At 47.2% G+C, this 16,525-nt stretch overlaps 1 protein-coding gene across 1 annotated transcript in view; it reads right to left on the reverse strand.

Annotated features, from left to right (window-relative positions):
- Nucleotides 1-16,525, reverse strand: part of ZZEF1 (zinc finger ZZ-type and EF-hand domain containing 1) — a 90,063-nt gene that overhangs the window by 34,713 nt on the left and 38,825 nt on the right. Inside the window, exons 25-35 of the mRNA XM_054394387.1 lie at nt 14,653-14,801; nt 13,737-13,977; nt 10,063-10,142; nt 8,821-8,914; nt 7,116-7,626; nt 5,707-5,871; nt 3,998-4,117; nt 2,223-2,384; nt 1,083-1,212; nt 694-832; nt 331-496 (exon numbers count right to left, since the gene is read on the reverse strand). Of these exons, the coding sequence (XP_054250362.1) occupies nt 331-496; nt 694-832; nt 1,083-1,212; nt 2,223-2,384; nt 3,998-4,117; nt 5,707-5,871; nt 7,116-7,626; nt 8,821-8,914; nt 10,063-10,142; nt 13,737-13,977; nt 14,653-14,801 (1,957 nt within the window). The remainder of the gene's footprint in view (nt 1-330; nt 497-693; nt 833-1,082; nt 1,213-2,222; nt 2,385-3,997; nt 4,118-5,706; nt 5,872-7,115; nt 7,627-8,820; nt 8,915-10,062; nt 10,143-13,736; nt 13,978-14,652; nt 14,802-16,525) is intronic.

The raw sequence follows: 16,525 nt of genomic DNA on the forward strand, positions 1-16,525 counted from the left end.
CAACAGGCAGGGACATTTTCTACTAGCCCAGGTTACTCAAGGCTTGGCCTTGAATACCCCCAGGCAGGGGACATCCACAGCCTCCCTGGGCAACCTGTTCCAGGGTCTCCCCACCCTCACTCTCATCTCCAGTCTCAATCTCCCCTCTTTCAACTCAAAGCCATTGTCCCTCATCATGATACTAGAACCCTTTCTGGCTAATGTGCACAAGTTCCACACCCAAGACTAAAACCAGCAAGTGTCTGGAACATGAGGGTGGCTGATTTGACTTAGCTGCTAGTCATCACTTTTCTGCCAAGGGACGTGGGGGACCAGCTCCCCTTTTAGTACCTGTCAGAGTATTTCTTTGCAGAGTAGCATCCATAGCAAAGGTCAAAGTCATCACACACATTGCAGTTCATCCTCCGGCCTATGATAACTCCTTGGCAGTGGTCACAGGCATACTCCATGTTAACCATTTCATGGTCATCCTCATGGCCTTCAGGTTTAACCCCACCTGTAAAGAAATATGTTCAGATTTCCTTGTCAATCTGTTTTGACCTTTCTTATTTTCCAGTTCATGCTCAGAAGGGAAAATCAGCATTTCCAAAACATCCAGAAGAAAGTATTTCACTTAATTTTGTTGTCTAATTTAAAAGACAATCTTTTTTACCCTTAAGCAGAAGGTGTGGAGGGTTTTTTTATTCCTCTTACCAAGGAAACAAGTTTTACACAGATCCATGTCGTTGCACTGCAGGCAGCGGTAGCGGTGCCACGGCGCAATCTCATCACAGCCGTCACAGGAGATGTCCACATTCAGCAGGTCACAGTACCGAGCAACAAACATGTGCATCTGGAGCAGGAGAGAGACTGCTGACCCCACTTACTGCCTTCTAACTTGGAAAAAGCTCTTTTTAGACACAAAGCAGAACATTTCCCCTGCACCAAAAGGAGCTTTTCAGCATTTCAGCCTTCTGAAGGCCTACAGGGAGCCAGGGATCCAACTCAAGAGTAATCAGCTAAAGCCTTCCTTTCTCTCTTCGTAGGCCTTCAGAAGTCCTATTTACCCCTTTTGCAGATAAATAAGCAAATCATGAGGTCACCTTTCTCTGCTTCTCTGGGTCAGCTTGAGCGATCTTTTCATACCAGGTCTCAAACATCACATCCTGACATTCATCCATCCACTCACAGTTTTGCTTGTAGTCAGCAATTTCATCTTCTTCACTCCACTGACTAAAAGAAAAACAAGCTCAAAATTAAGTTTGAGTGCACTCAGGCTTCCCTTTAATGTAATTTGGGATACTGTTCTCAGCTTTTTTTACAGAACAAAGTGCTCTAACGTGTTCATACAACCAGAAGTGTGGAACCCCAGTTTGGCTTGGGTAACACATGACCATGCAGACACCTGTTCCTCGCCTCTGTGACAAATTCAAGACACATGGGGACCAGAATGCAAAAGCAGAGAAATCTCCACTTCCAAACCTGCTTTTGGTACTGTTAGCAGAGCAGAGGGGACGTTAATAGCTTTTTGGCTCATGACCTTAGAGCTGCCTTCCTATACCTGAAGGGATCCTACAGGAAGGCTGGGGTGAGGCTTTTCATTAGGGTGTCCAGAGACAGGACAAGGGGGAATGGTTTGAAGCTGAGGGATAGCAGGGTTAGACTGGAGCTGAGGAAGTTCTTCAGTATGAAAGTAGAATGGGTTGGCCAGAGTGGCTGTGGATGCCTCTTCCCTGGAGGTATTCAAGGCCAGGCTGGATGAGGCGTTGGGCAACCTGGGCTAGTGGAAGATGTCCCTGCCCATGGCAGAGATAGGACAAGGGGGAATGGTTTGAAGCTGAGGGAGAGCAGGCCCATGGCAGGGAGGTTGGAGTAGATGATCTCCGAGGTCCCTTCCAACCTGAGCCATTCTGGGATGTGTAGGAAGTTCGGCTGCTCTACACCTGCACCATGCAGGTATTAACATTTGGTATTTATCCAGACAAGGAAGAGTATTATCTGCTTCCTCCTCCATTGCTGCACAACTCAGGTGTTCCAGCAATGATCAGGTTCCAATAACTTTTTGCACTGGTAATGCTGTGAAAAGAACCCAAACACTTCTGTGAAAGCTTTGGGTCCAAACCAGGTCACGCTTGTTAGTAGTGCTTCTACTGCTTGTTTCAGCACAAAGCTCAGGAGCCCTTCATGGTCAAAAATGCTGTTAACAGTCGGCACCACATGAAAGCTGCACCCTGCTGACTCACCAGATGACACTATCATGAATACTTATGTTCTCTTGTGATGTAGCCATGAGGAGATGTGGTAACTGAATCTCAACAAAGAAGGAAAGATCACTTGGTTCCCAACTCATATCCAAGAGGTGAAGGAGAGCTGTCTGCACACATGATAAGGCTGGAAGCAGAGATCTAAAGAAAAACACAAGACAATGTGACAGCTCTAACCTAGGATTGAAGTAGCACATCTGGGGGGCCAAGGGACAGGCGCTGCACACTTATTTCCAGGCTCTGCTCTGTGCTGCATTAACTGTGGCAGAAACTCAGTATAATGGATGCCTAAACTCCCAACATTTAGGGAGAACATAACCAAACCAATTTGAAATAAAGATGTTATCCTCTGTGGATCCCAGCACAAGCCTGAACAGAGCCTGTGCTGCAGCTTGAGCACCAGCAAGAGACTGTCTCTTCTCTACAGCACATTTTCTTGTCCTCTTTGGAACCTTTATCAGGCTCAGTTGAAACTGGATAAAGGACTTGAAAGATATTACCAGGAAAACGGATATTAGAAGCCCCACAGTCTCCTTTGTTTAGGACACCTGGCTATAAATTCCAACAACTCAAACCAGAACATTACCAAAACATGAGCTCTGACATGAAATCATGGTTGAAGGGCTCTGGTATTTATTGTGGCATTACTCTTGCCAAAGCATTTCACAGTAAGTTTGTTGTATCTGGAGAACAGGGCTGGTGTGGTGAGGAGGCACTGGGAGAAAAAGGAGGCTGAGAGAAGGCCTCACTGCTCTCTACAACTCCCTGAAAGGAGGTGGAGCCAGGTGGCGATTGGTCTCTTCTTCCTAGTAACAAGTGGCTCAGTGGAGACAATTCCAACTTATCACTTGGCCAAGAAGGCCACCAGCATCCTGACCTGGATCAGCAATGGTATGGCCAGCAGGAGCAGGGCAGGGACTGTCCTCAGCACTGGGGAGGCCACACGTTGAGTACTGGGTTCAAATTTGGGGGCCCTCACCCCAAGAAGGACATTGAAGGCTGGAGCAGGTCCAGAGAAGGGCAACAAAACTGGGGAAGGGTTTGGAGAACAGGGCTGGGGAAGAGCAGCTGAGGGAGCTAGGGATGTTTAGTGCAGAGAAGGGGAAGCTGCGGGGAGACCTCATTGCTCTCTACAGCTCCCTGAAAGGAGGCTAGAGCCAGGTGGGAGTTGGGCTCTTCTCCCAAGGAACAACTGATAGGTTGAGAGGAAGTGTCCTCAAGTTGCTCTGGGGGAGGTTTAGACTGAACATTAGAATAAACTGCTTCACTGAAAGGGTTCTCAAAGCCTGGCACAGGCTGCCCAGGGAGATGGCAGAATAGTGTTTCCAAGAGGCAGAGATGTGGTGCTGAGGGCCATGGCTTAGCACCAGCCTTGGCAGAATCAGAGAATGGTTGGAGCAGATGAGCTCAAAGGGCTTTGCAAGCCAATACGATTCTCTGATCCTACTCCAGGATGTGTGATTGTGTGTTTTACTGCTAAGCTCCAGAATCAATGCAGTGGCAGAACTGTAACTACAAAATGCAGTAAGTCAAGGTTTTAACAGTGATAAAAGCCTTCTGCTTTCCTGCACGGCATTAATACAGAGGTCCCTTGGCATTTTTCATCCCAAGATCAAGGCTCTTTACTTAGCCCTGTCAACAATGCAAAGCAGAGTCACAGGTAATTAAACAATCAGTAACAAATGACATTGCAAGAGGAAAGGAAGGACAGAGAAAAAGAATCTTGTGGGTGTCATGCAAGCAATGCACTGTACCTGTCATTTATAGCACTAAATGCCTTCACAGAGTTCACCAGGAACAAAATCAGCTGGTAGTAGGACTCTCGAATCTCTTTGTGTAGCTCAGCCCCACAGCCTTCCAGGTTTCCAAAGTAGCTAGAAATGAAGGACTCAGGTTTAGTAGTCTGGAATCCACTGCCGCATTTGTAGGTCGCATGATTTGTGCACATTTTACAGACAGAATCTTTGGAACACTCCCCATACATGGGGAAGATGTGTTCAAAATGCAGCCTGAAACTTTGACAGGAAAGGAAGCCTTGTTCAGGGGTCAGAAGTTAAACCAAAACAGGCAAAGAGAATATTCCATGGCACTGATGCTAGAACATTCCTTCAGATAATAAAAGTGTTTCACAAATTCTCAACAAGATCTTAAAAGAAATCAGGTAAGATGAACATAAAAACCTCTTGGCAAGTGAGAAGGCAGCCCACAGAGTTCAGACAGGACCTAATCAGACATAAGTTCATGAGCACAGAGTACCTCCTGCTTTGAGATGCTGCTTTCTAGTTGTGGTTCTTTCTAACTGCACATCAAAACCCTTCCTTAGAACAACAACTGCACATGCATGGTATCATCTTCCAGCTGGGTGTGGTGTCTATGGGCATGGCCTCCACATGGTGCACAGCTAACTGCACTGCAGAGCTCAGCTGGCACATCCATCACTCTAGGCTTTGGTGCATGAGTGTAGCACCCACAGGAACATTCCTCTTGGCAGGGATCACAGACAGAGGTGAGAAGATTCACGAACAAGCAAATGCTTGATCAACAAGATGGGTCATGCACTGGTCTGGGAAGGTAGCATTTCTGCCACACAGGGATTAGATTGATTTAAACACTTTGGAGGTATTTCGAAGAGGCAGAGATGTGGTGCTGAGGGCCATGGGTTAGCAGCAGCCTTGGCAGAGTCAGAGAACGGTTGGGCTGGATGAGCTGAAAGGGCTTTTGCAAGCCCAAGCCAGGCATGACTCTGGATCACAAAGTTCAGCTCACAAAAATGACCAATATGCAGTGAAGAGAGAGTGACAAGTCAAATGGTTAGATCACCAGAACTTTACTGGACAAGAAGGAAACCAACCTAGAATTAGACAGCAACTTAAACTAAAGCATTAACTGAAGACTCTTCGTCTTCTGACACCTGGTTGAATTGTAAAGGTGTTTCTAGGGATCCAGGCTGTGATTCAACTCCATGATACCCCCTGGTATCATTAATGATTATTCTTTAATGAATGCATAGCAGCCTACAAAATAATCCTCAGGTTGTATTTTTATCATCCACATGGGGACTGTAAGAAAGCTGGGGACAGACTTTGGAGCAGGGCCTGTTGGGACAGGACAAGGGGGGGTGGTTTGAACTCAAAGAGGGAGATTGAGAGTGGAGAGAAAGGAGAAATGTTTGACACTGAGGGAGGGGAGAGCCTGGCTCAGGGTGCCCAGAGAGGTAGCAGATGTCCCATGGCTGGAACCATTGCAGGTCAGGCTGTTTGGGGCTGTGAGCAACCTGCTCTGGTTGGGGATGTCCCTGCTCAGTGCAGGGGGTTGGACTGGATGAGCTTGAAAGATCTCTTCCCAACTAAATCAGTCTGGGATTCTATGACTGAAGACCGTTAACTTTATGCTGTTTTCACTCTTCATGCCTGGAGGAACACAAGCCTGACACATGAAATCACACAGCTGAGACATTACTTACTTTGTAAAATCTTTCTGACAGGCAAGAAGCTCCAGAAGGAAAAGCACACAGGGGGGATGGAAACAGTGGGGCTGCCCCAGCAAGTCTAGGCACTGGCGAGTTGTCTTGAGCACTTCCAGAATACTCTGCCCTTGGGATTTTCTCAAAGAAAGAACCTTTAAAACACTGAGAAGATAAAAAAAAAAACCAATACAAAACCACACCAAAGAAAAAAGCCCACCAAATCCCCAAAGAACAAAACCCCATCTATGAGGACTTCAAAACACAGTGCTTAAAATAACCCAAATAACATACAACTGCAGAATTACTCAAGTGGTTCAGCAAGAGTTTGCTATCTGTATTTTCAACTTTGTTTCAGCAGTGGTGTATTGCAGGTGCAGTGAGAAAGCCTCAAGCAGAATGTAGCACTTCCAGTCCAAGCCACATAGCCTAAAACAGGTGGTGAGGACTGGAAACCTCTCCTGACTTCCATTTTCAGAATGCCAGAAAATTTAATGAGGGATTCAGCCACTCTGTATTTGGTACCAAGAATTTCCAGTACTGCTAGACCATTTTTGGCTGTTTGGAGAGAAGCAGCAAAATGCCTCTGCAAACAGATCTCAAGAAACAAGACAAGAAACAGCCAAGGAAATGATTTTCACATTCTGAAGTTTTGTGTGATAGAAGTGAACCAATCTATAACCCACACACAGCTGTGAGTAACTGAAGCCTGACACACAAACCTGACAACTATTGATGTACAAAACTGTTTTTATTGCCAATTTGCAGATAAAAGTTGATTTATTCCACCTTAAAAGGTCTGAAGATATTTTAATCTTCTATATTTTAATGTATCTTGGGCTGCATCCAAAGACAGGTGACCAGGAGGAAGAGGGAGGTGATGCTCCTCCTCTACTCTGCTCTTGTGAGACACCACCTGGAACAAAGTGTCCAGCTCTAGTGCCCACAGCACAAAAAGGACATGGAACTTTTGGATGATTAGAGGGCTGAAGAACCTCTTCTATGGGGAAAAGCTGAGGTAGTTGGGGTTGTTCAGCCTGGAGAAGGGAAGGCTCCAGGGAGACCTTAGAGCAGCTTCCCAGTACCTGAAAGGGGCTTCAGGAGAGCTGGGGAAGGACTTTGGGCAAAGGCTGGGAGTGCCAGAATGAGGGACAATGGACTTGAGCTGGGAGAGGGGAGATTGAGGCTGGAGAGGAGGAAGAAATTCTTGAGAGTGAGGGTGGGGAGAGACTGGAACAGGTTTCCCAGGGAGGCTATGTCTGCCCCCTCCCTGGAGGTGTTCAAGGTGTTCAAGGCTGTGTGAGGTCTTGAGCAACCTGGGTGGGAGGTGTCCCTGCCCACAGCAGGGGGTTGGAACTGGATGAGCTTTAAAGGTCCCTTCCTGCCCAACTGATTTTCAATTTGCTCACCTTTCATGTGAGAGGGACTGATCCTTTATGAAGTCCAGGATGCTTTTCAACATAGGATATTTCTCCTTCACAGTGGGCAGAGCTCTGGGCTCCTCCATGGATCTAAAGGACAGCAGCCTCAGCCTTCCTCGGCTGAGCTGTGATTTTCGTGTGGGGGTGGAAGGAGGTGATGCCACATCTTCTTGTTGTGAAGCTGCATGCTCCACAGGCTTGCTATGAACAGCTTCCTCTGTTGGGAGGGGGTCTGGAACTTGTTTTATCTTTGTGTCAGAGTGTGTCATTTGGCTCCTGTCTTTTGAAACAGGTTGAGTGCCTCCGCTGGAAGACGGCGAGTGTGCTGCCTGGAAGTCCGTGTCCACAAGAGACCCTTTCCTTTGGCACTTCTCACTGACATCCTTTTGGATGTCATCAATATCTTGGGCTCCCAAACTGTCTGGGGCAGAATCTTCAATCTTTGCTCTTACAGGCAAAAAATTCAGCAACAAAAGGCTCTTCTGCATGCAAAGTTTTGCTGCAACACAAAAATTGGAGGAGTTAACACGATGACAATAAAAGACAAAACTTGTGAGCTTCTGTTTAGGAAGGAAGTAATTTCTCCTGTTTTCTCTGAGCTAAGTCACCTAACAAGTCCTGTGTTCCCAACTCTATTGATCATGAGACAATCAGGTACTGAAGTCTGGATTTCCAAATGCTACATTTGAACAATCCCTCTGAACCAGAGAAAGCACACAGCAGTCACTGAGAACATATTTTATTCTAAGAGCAACCATCTGCTATTCTAACATCTGTTAAGTGCAGCAATAAACATCTGCAAAAATAAAGGAAGTTCAGAACCAGGTGACCCAAGAGAGAGATCACTCCCTGCAGCAGTTTCTTGTGTGCTACTTCTGCAAAGAACAGACTTCAGTGCCAGGTAGTTCCTGGACTGTACACTGCTTTAGCCCTTAATTACACACAACAGTGGGGTTGAAAGGGACCTCTGGAGATAACCCAGTGCAACCCCCTGCTAGAGCAGGGCACCCACAGCAGCTTGCTCAGGATCACAACAGCCAGGAGGGTTGGAAGCTCTCCACACAAGGAGACTCCACAACGTCTCTGGGCAGCCTGCTCCAGGCTTCCAGCACCCTCACCCTAAACAAGTTTCTCCTGTTCATATGGAACCTCCTGGGTTCCAGCTTGTACTTGTTCCTTGTCCTGTCACTGGGCACCACTGAAAAGAGTCTGGCACCACCCACCCCTCAGGTATTTATAGATATTGATAAGGTCCCCTCTCAGCCTTCTCTTCTCCAGGCTAACGAGCCCCAGGTCCCTCAGCCTTTCCTCACAAGAGAGATGTTCTGTTCCCTTAATCATTCTTTTAGGCTCTCCTGGACTCTCTCTAGTAGTTCCCTGTCTCTCTGGCAGTGGTGAGCCAAGAGATGGACCCCATACTCCAGATGAGTCCTCACCAGGGCAGAGTAGAGGGGCTAGAGAACCTCCCTTGACCTGTGGTCACACTCCTACTGTACTGCAGGATACCATTGGCCCTCCTAGCCACAATGGCACATTGCTCTCTCATCCACAACTTCCTGTCATGGATGTGGCATTAAAGAGTGAACCCAGCTGCTGAATTACTTTTTGTAGCAAATACAATGGGCAGGATTTGCAAGGTCATGCTTCACTAAGCTCCCTGGGATGTTTATTCATCGGGAAAGGTAGCACTTACCAAGAGTTTCTGGGTTCATCTCGCTTGCTTCTGCATTCTGCTTCTCCTCAGTGTCACTGCCTCTGCTCATCAGGGACTTCTGCTTCATTTCCAACTGCAGACAGGATGTTAAAATAGAAAAATCTGACTCCCATGTATATCTCTGAAGGCTGCAGTGCACTAAATGAATTTAATCTCAGGAATAGATGACAGCACCATCCTCTAGTGCAGAACAAAACATCCAGGAGTCCAAAAAAGCTGATCCAACAGCCTTACACCAAGACACTCAAGGCTTGCAGGCTGAGACCCCTCCTTCTCTAGTGACTGGATGAGCAAGAGCCCTCCAAGAAAAAGAAGGCTTCCCCTGTACCCCCACTTCTCAGAAGAGAGAAAGCCAGCCATGAGCTAAGATTCTCCCAAAGCTGTCTGTGTGTGTTGTACAACCAGAGGGGACTGCCAGATGCAAACATCCCCCACCCTGCAGCAGGCACAGGGCAGTCACTCATCCAACCAAACACCTGCAGTCCCTGCACCCCTGCAGCATCAAGCTGCCAGGAGTTCTTGTAGGCAAGAAAAAGAAGGGAGTAGGACATAAGATACTAGAACAGTTCATTTGGCCAGCCCACATCCAAGTGGGGCACAGGAGTAGCTGAAAGATAGGCCACTGAGTTAGCTGTTCTCAGAGGCCTCCTGGTTGTGACATTCAGAATCTCCTGCAGGCTGGACAAATCTCAGTGAGCTTTGGCTCTCTGTAGCTGCAGGGGATGGCACAGCCACTTCTCACCACTGTGAGCTGCTGACACCAGCTCCTGACACGAGGCTTGCTTCAAGGAAAATTCCACGCAAAACACTCTGAGCTGAAGCCAGTCCCTTGCTCAAAGCAGCAACTTCTTCCTGTTCTCTTAGCACTGCTTTACTTAGAAGGGGCTTCAAGGCAGATTGATTCCTATGCTACACCTCAGAAGAACTCCAACTGCTATCAAAGAACCTTCCTAATTAACCATACACTCTTGCTGAAAAATAACACAAATTTAACTTATTTTGAGACAAATTGAGGCTCAAATACCCCTGATGACAAATGTGGGGCTAAGGGAAGCATTAATTCAGATATGCTCAAAGCTTAGAGGTGAGTTTATCTTCTTCCTACAACACCTGGCTTAGAATCACTGAGACAAAACCATGGTTCCACTCAACTCCTGAACCCTGCATCAGGAAATATTCAGGTAAATGCCAGGAATCAGACACCCTGCTGAGTGATCTTACCATCCAGATTCTAATGGAATCAGCCAGGGAATACACTTGTGCAAAGTCATCACTCAAAGGCACTTTGCCTCCACTGTTGACTGGAAAGAAGAAAAAGAAGAATCTTGTTTATTTACAGCTCCCTTTTCAACAGATGGACTATTTAACTACAGCTATGCTAGAGCCTGCCCTTTGTCTTTCAGTCAATACTTGAAATTACAGCTGGAAGGAAAACAGGGAATATAAAACCCTGCCAAGTTTCATATGCTTTAAATACATACACTGCACCTGGACAGAGTAATTTGCAAAGTTCAGCTATGAAATCTTTCTTGTCTCTTCCCAAAACCTGATGCCTGCAATCACCACAGAATGGTAGAGAGTTGGAAGGAACCTCCAGAGATCATTGAGTCTAACCCCCCTGCCAGATCAGGATCACCCAGGAACACATCCAGGCGCGTTGTGAAATGTCTCCAGAGAAGGAGATTCCACAACATTTTTGGGCAGCCTGCTCCAGGCTCTGGCACCCTCACAGTGACAAAGTTTTCCCTCCTGTTCCCATGGCACCTCCTCTGCTCCAGCTTGCCCCTAGTGCCCCTTGTCCTGTCCTGGGACATCCCTGAGCAGAGCCTGGCTCCATCCTCCCCACACTGCCCTGCACATCTTTATCACCAGCAGTGAAGGCACCCCTCAGGCTCCTCTGCTGCAAGCTAAAGAGCCCCAGCTCCCTCAGCCTGTCCTCACAGGGAGATGTTCCACTGCCTGCAGCAGCTTTGTGGCTTTGTGCTGGACTCTCTCAAGCGGTTCCCTGAGGTCCTTCTTGAGCTGAGGGGCCCAGAACTGGACACAATATTCCAGATGTGGCCTCACCAGGGCAGAGCAGAGGGGCAGGAGAACGTCTCTCACCCTACTCACCACAGCACTTCTAATCCACCCCACAATGCCCTTGACCCTCTTGGCCACAAGGACACTTTGCTGTCTCATGGGCATCCTTCTGGCCACCAGCACCCCAGGTCCCTTTCCCCTTCACAGCTCTCCAAAAGGTCAATCCCCAGCTTATCCTGGTCTATGGGATTGTACTTTCCCAGATGCAAGACTCTACCCTTGGCCTTGTGGGACTTCATTAATCATGAAGAATAAAACCCTCTCCCTACAGACGCAAGCATCACTAATGCAGACTGCTCCCTGAATGATCAAGACATCCTCAGTAGAAACCCAAAGCTCAACAGATCTCTTCAGTTATGAATATTTCTCCCCAGTATTGCATGCTATGTATTTCTGGAATGGACTCTCAAGATCAATTCACAAATATTAAAGTCTTGACAAAACAGTTTCATAGAATGGCCTGGGGTGGAAGGGACCTCCAAAAGTCATCTAGTCCAACTCCTCTGCAGTAAAGCAGGGGCATCCTCAACCAGACCAGGTTGGCCAGAATTGCTTGGGTTGGAAAGGACCTTAAAGATCATCCAGTTCCAACTTCCTACCATGGGCAGGGACACCTCCCACCAGCACAGGTTGCTCAAGGCCTCATCCAACATGGCCTTGAACACCTCCAGGCAGCCTCTCTGGGCAACCTGTTCCAGTCTTTCCCCACCCTCACTCTCAACAATTTCCTCCTCATCTCCAGTCTCAACCTCCCCTCTCCCAGCTCAAAGCCATTGTCCCTCATCCTGGCACTCCCAGCCCTTGTCAAAAGTCCCTCCCCAGCTCTCCTGGAGCCCCTTCAGGTACTGGAAGGTTGCTCTAAGGTCTCCCTGGAGCCTTCTCTTCTCCAAGCTGTCCCCACAGGAAAGGTTCTCCAGGCCTCTGATAATCTTTGTGGCCTCCTCTGAATCCTGTCCAGTCCTTCAGTTCTGGGGGCCCCAGAACCAGAGGCAGTGCTGCAGGTGGGGTCAGCAGAGCAGAGCAGAGGAGCAGAATCCCCTCCCTGTCCTGCTGCTCTCCCTGCTTTGGATGCAGCCCAGGACATGGTTGGTTCCTGGGCTGCTAGTGACCATTGCTGGCTCATGTTTCCATTCCAACTGGCCTGACAATGACTCTTCTTTTTAGGGTCTTCCCATTCTCTTATTTATTTATTTTTCACCAACTGTACATGCTTCACATGGCAGAGGTGAACAAGGGTCCTGAAATTAGCCTGCCCCAGCAAGCTTCATTATCAGGATGGACAGACCCTTATCCACTCAGTATTTCCCTGAGCTACCACAGCTTTCAATCTTACTCAGAAAATGGCCTCACGTTGCACCAGAGGAGGTTTAGATTGGATACCAGAAAAATTTCTTTGCTGCAAGAGTGGTCAGAGATTAGAACAGGGTCCCCAGGGAGGTAGTGAAGCCCTCATCTGGAGGTGTTCCAGAAAAGTGCGGCCATGGCACTTGGGGACATGGTTTAGTGGCCAACGTGGTGTTGGGTTGAGGGTTGGTCTGGATGACCTTAGAGGGCTTTCCCAACCCAAACAATTCTACAAGTCTACAAAACAACTACAGGCAATACCCACTGCAGTCACTGAGTCAGTCTCTGTGTCAATCATTTCACAGCTCAAAATGGAAGATGTTTAGCTCCAAAGGCATGACAGAAAGTGGAAGACTAAACTGAAACTTTTCAAAACCAAGAGACACCTTTGTTAGCTAACACCTCAAACACATCAATGAGCTTAAAGGAAAGATCTGCAAGTTCAAAAGTTGTTCACTGTCTCTATTGAAAATTAGCAAATTGTACTCCAAGGGACATCACTCAGGTTAGGAGCTAAGGCCCTTTCCACCCTAAGCAGTTCTATGACTCTATGATTTAGAAACAAATTTAAAAAAAAAATTGATCTGTTTTGAGGATACCAAGGTATGTTTCCACAGCATAATGTTTTGGGAAGTAATTTAAACCTCCTCTGCTCCCAGCATTTCAAAAAAAGTCTAAGTTGGTTCTGGCTTTTTACAAGAGAGAAAGGAAAAAGCAGAAAACGATGTAAGAATCTCTAATCACTGGGAACCACACTGAATTCAAACTCCAGAGGACATCACTACTTTCTAGGTACATTTTTCTAAGGCTTAGCCAATAGTTTATGATAGTTATGAACAGCTGTGACTATCAGAGGGCTGGAGAACCTCCCCTATGGGGACTGGGAGAGTAGGGGCTGTTCAGCCTGGAGAAGAGAAGGCTCCAGGGAGACCTCAGAGCAGCCTTCCAGTACCTGAAGGGGCTCCAGGAGAGCTGGGGAGGGACTTTTGACAAGGGCTGGGAGTGACAGGATGAGGGACAATGGTTTGAAACTGGAGCAGGGCAGAGTTAGGTTGGACATCAGGAAGAGGGTGGTGAGACACTGGAACAGGTTGCCCAGGGGTGTGATGGAGGCCACATCCCTGGAGCCATTCAAGATCAGCCTTCTTGTGGCCCTGGGCAGCCTGATCAGGTTGGAGGTGCCCCTGCCAACTGCAGGGGGGTTGGACAGGATGACCTTTGAGGGTTCCTTCCAACACAATGCCATCTGTGAAGATGTGATTAGTATTTGGACAGAGTTCTGAAGATAAATGCTTACAGTAACAAACCCCAAACCCTCCAGAAGCAAGCCTCCCCAAGCTACCTAAGGAATGACTTCATTGTACACGTTTTAAACTCTGCTGATGGTTCAAAGTTTCTAGACTGAACTCTAAGATAGCCTTTACAAGCTCTAAGCCTCCATTATTAAGATAGTCTAATATTAGAGTTACCATATTTTTGAAGCTTCTCATATAACTCTGGAGTGAGATACACCAAAGCAGCAAATGTGGAGTTCACAGCTTGATCAACAGTAGAACCAGCAACTATATCTGTCTTTGGGGTCTGTTTTTTACATGCCTGTGTAAGTCCTTTGAAAAGTTCAGATTTTTGCCCACTGAAGTCCTGGGCAGGATCTGATTTTGCAAAGTCAATAAGAAAGTGACGGCAGTCGTCTGGGAGAGGGCTCCTGGCCTGCAAAGAAGGGTAGAGAGTATTCAGGTTCATAGCAGCTGAAATGTTGTTGCAGCTCAATTCTACAATTAAGTCAACTTGCAGTGTATCTGCTGCAGCTGAGCAACCTGATCTAATGTGAGATGATCTAATGAAGGTGAAGGAAGTATCTCTGAAGGTCTCTCCCAACCATTTTATAGAATCATAGAATGGTCAGGAAGGGACCTCTGGAGATCATTGAGTCCATGAGTCTATGAAAATGGGAACTCAAAGGGCACAGACCAACAGTTCCTCTCATCCTTGGCAACTGAATGAAACAGACAACAACTTCACAGAATCCCAGAATGGTGGAGATTGGAAGGCACTGCTGAAGAGCATTCAGTCCAACCCCCTGCTAAAGAAGGGTCACTCACATGAGGCTGCCCAGGATCACAAGGGCCAGGGGCGTTTGGAAGCTCTCCAGAGAAGGAGACTCCACAACCTCTCTGGGTAGCCTGCTCCAGGGCTCCAGCACCCTCATACCAAACAACTTTCTCCTCCTGTTCAGATGGCACCTCCTGGGTTCCAGATTGTGCCCCCTGCCCCTTGTCCTGTCACTGGGCTCCAGAGCACCATGTACTTGAGGATGTATCAACTAAGTCTGAATGCAAGTGTGAGGAGTTCACAGCAGTGTCTCAAAAGCCATGGTGTCCATACCTCTGTTTTATCCTGGAGCAGTTTACTGCTTTGCCTGGCCCCCAGCAGTGCCTCAGGACATATCTGATGCCTGAAGACAGGCTTCCACAGAGGAGAATTAAGAACTGCTGTCACTTTCAAAGGAGACAACTCTTCTTCACCACCTAGATCTGCAAGAAATTCAGAAGAGGTACCTCAGTTCCTAAATGGTGGTGTTCATTGTTACAGAAAAATGAAAAGAATAAAAAATAATAAACAGCCAGTGGGGAGGAAAAAATGCAAATAGATTGCACAAGTCATCAAGCAACATTCCATAGCTTTTGTTTCTGTCATGTGGTGCAGGAAAGTCCTGCAGCCTTTCTTTAAAGGTAGGCTCAATATTTCATACTGACAATGTTAGATTATGGGAGGAGTTGAGTTGACATTTTTTCACTGTACTTACAACCACATAACCTCCCCAATTCACAAGAGTTTAAAAGCTTTTCACCTACTAAAGACACAGGCATTGGCTCCATGAATATGTGCTCATATTAAGAGAAGAAGAAAATGTTCAGTGAGGTCCAGAGGTCACAGAGATGCCCAGAGGGCTGGAGAAACTCTCACAGGGAGACAGGCTGGGAGAGTTGGGGCTGTTCAGCCTGGAGAAGGCTCCAGGAAGATCTTAGAGTTGTCTTCCAGTACCTGAAGGGGCTACAGGAGAGCTGGGGAGGACTTTTAACAAGGACTGGGAGTGACAGGACAAGGGACAATGGCTTTGAACTGGAAGAGTGGAGACTGAGACTGGAGATGAGGGAGAAATTGTTGAGACTGAGGGTGGGGAGACACTGGAACAGGTTGCCCAAGGGGGCTGCAGATGCTTCCTCTCTGGAAGGACAGGCTGGATGAGGCCTTGAGCGACCAGGGCTGGTGGAAGGTGTCCCTGCCCATGTGGAACTGGATGATCTTTGTAGTCTTTTCCCATTCAAACCATTCTATCCATCTATGAACAAGAACACTTCCATTAGCTCCCTAATTCCCAGGTAAGCACCTGCATGATTTTCAAAAGTAAGGACTCACCATCTGATGGCAGCAAGCTTTAACCTCCTTTACCCGCCTCACAGTGGTTGAATGAATTCAGATGTAGGAAGCTAGCCAGAAGTGTTCTGGGTTTGAAACTACAGAATAAACAGTTCTTTTAGTATTTTTTTTTTCTTTTCCTAATGGCATATTTTGTATTTTTCTTATTTCCAGTGGCCTAGATCCCAAGGGTACTTAACTTCTAGAATCAGCCAAACTTCACTGGTAAATTCAAACTGAAATCAATACCTAATGCTCATGTGAAACCTTTTACATTACTGGAGTTCTAAGCTCTGTATTTCTTTCAGGTTTCTTTCAGGCTCTGTGTTCATGCCACCACCACTGGGTGGATCACAGCACTGGTTTTAAAAGGAGAAACAGAAGATTGGGCAAATTCTGCTCTGACTTCATAAACTCAGCATAGTCTGATTGTTTCCATGTGTCCATATCTTCCTAGCACGGGCTTGTGAATATTGTAGAAATCACAGAATGCATCAGGTTGGAAGGGGCCCTCCAAGGTCATCCTGTCCAACTCTACTGCAGTCAGCAGGGAAACCTCCAATTGGATCAGGTTGCTCAAGGCTACATCAAGTCTGACCTTGAATGTCTCCAGGGATGGGGCCTCAACAACATCCCTGGGCAGCCTGTTCCAGTGTCTCACCATTCTCATTGTGCAGAATCTTCCTGACATTGTGCAGACATCTTCCTGATGTCTGACTTAAATTTCCCCTGCTCCAGTTTCAAGCCATTGCCCCTGTGATCCCCATAACTGTCTCAGCGTTGTCATACGGAAGAGCAGCCAAGCTTACCACAAGACACGAGTGACCAAACTCTGGCA

The sequence above is a fragment of the Indicator indicator genome, chromosome 30 (assembly GCF_027791375.1).
Source record: "Indicator indicator isolate 239-I01 chromosome 30, UM_Iind_1.1, whole genome shotgun sequence".
Taxonomy (NCBI): domain Eukaryota; kingdom Metazoa; phylum Chordata; class Aves; order Piciformes; family Indicatoridae; genus Indicator; species Indicator indicator.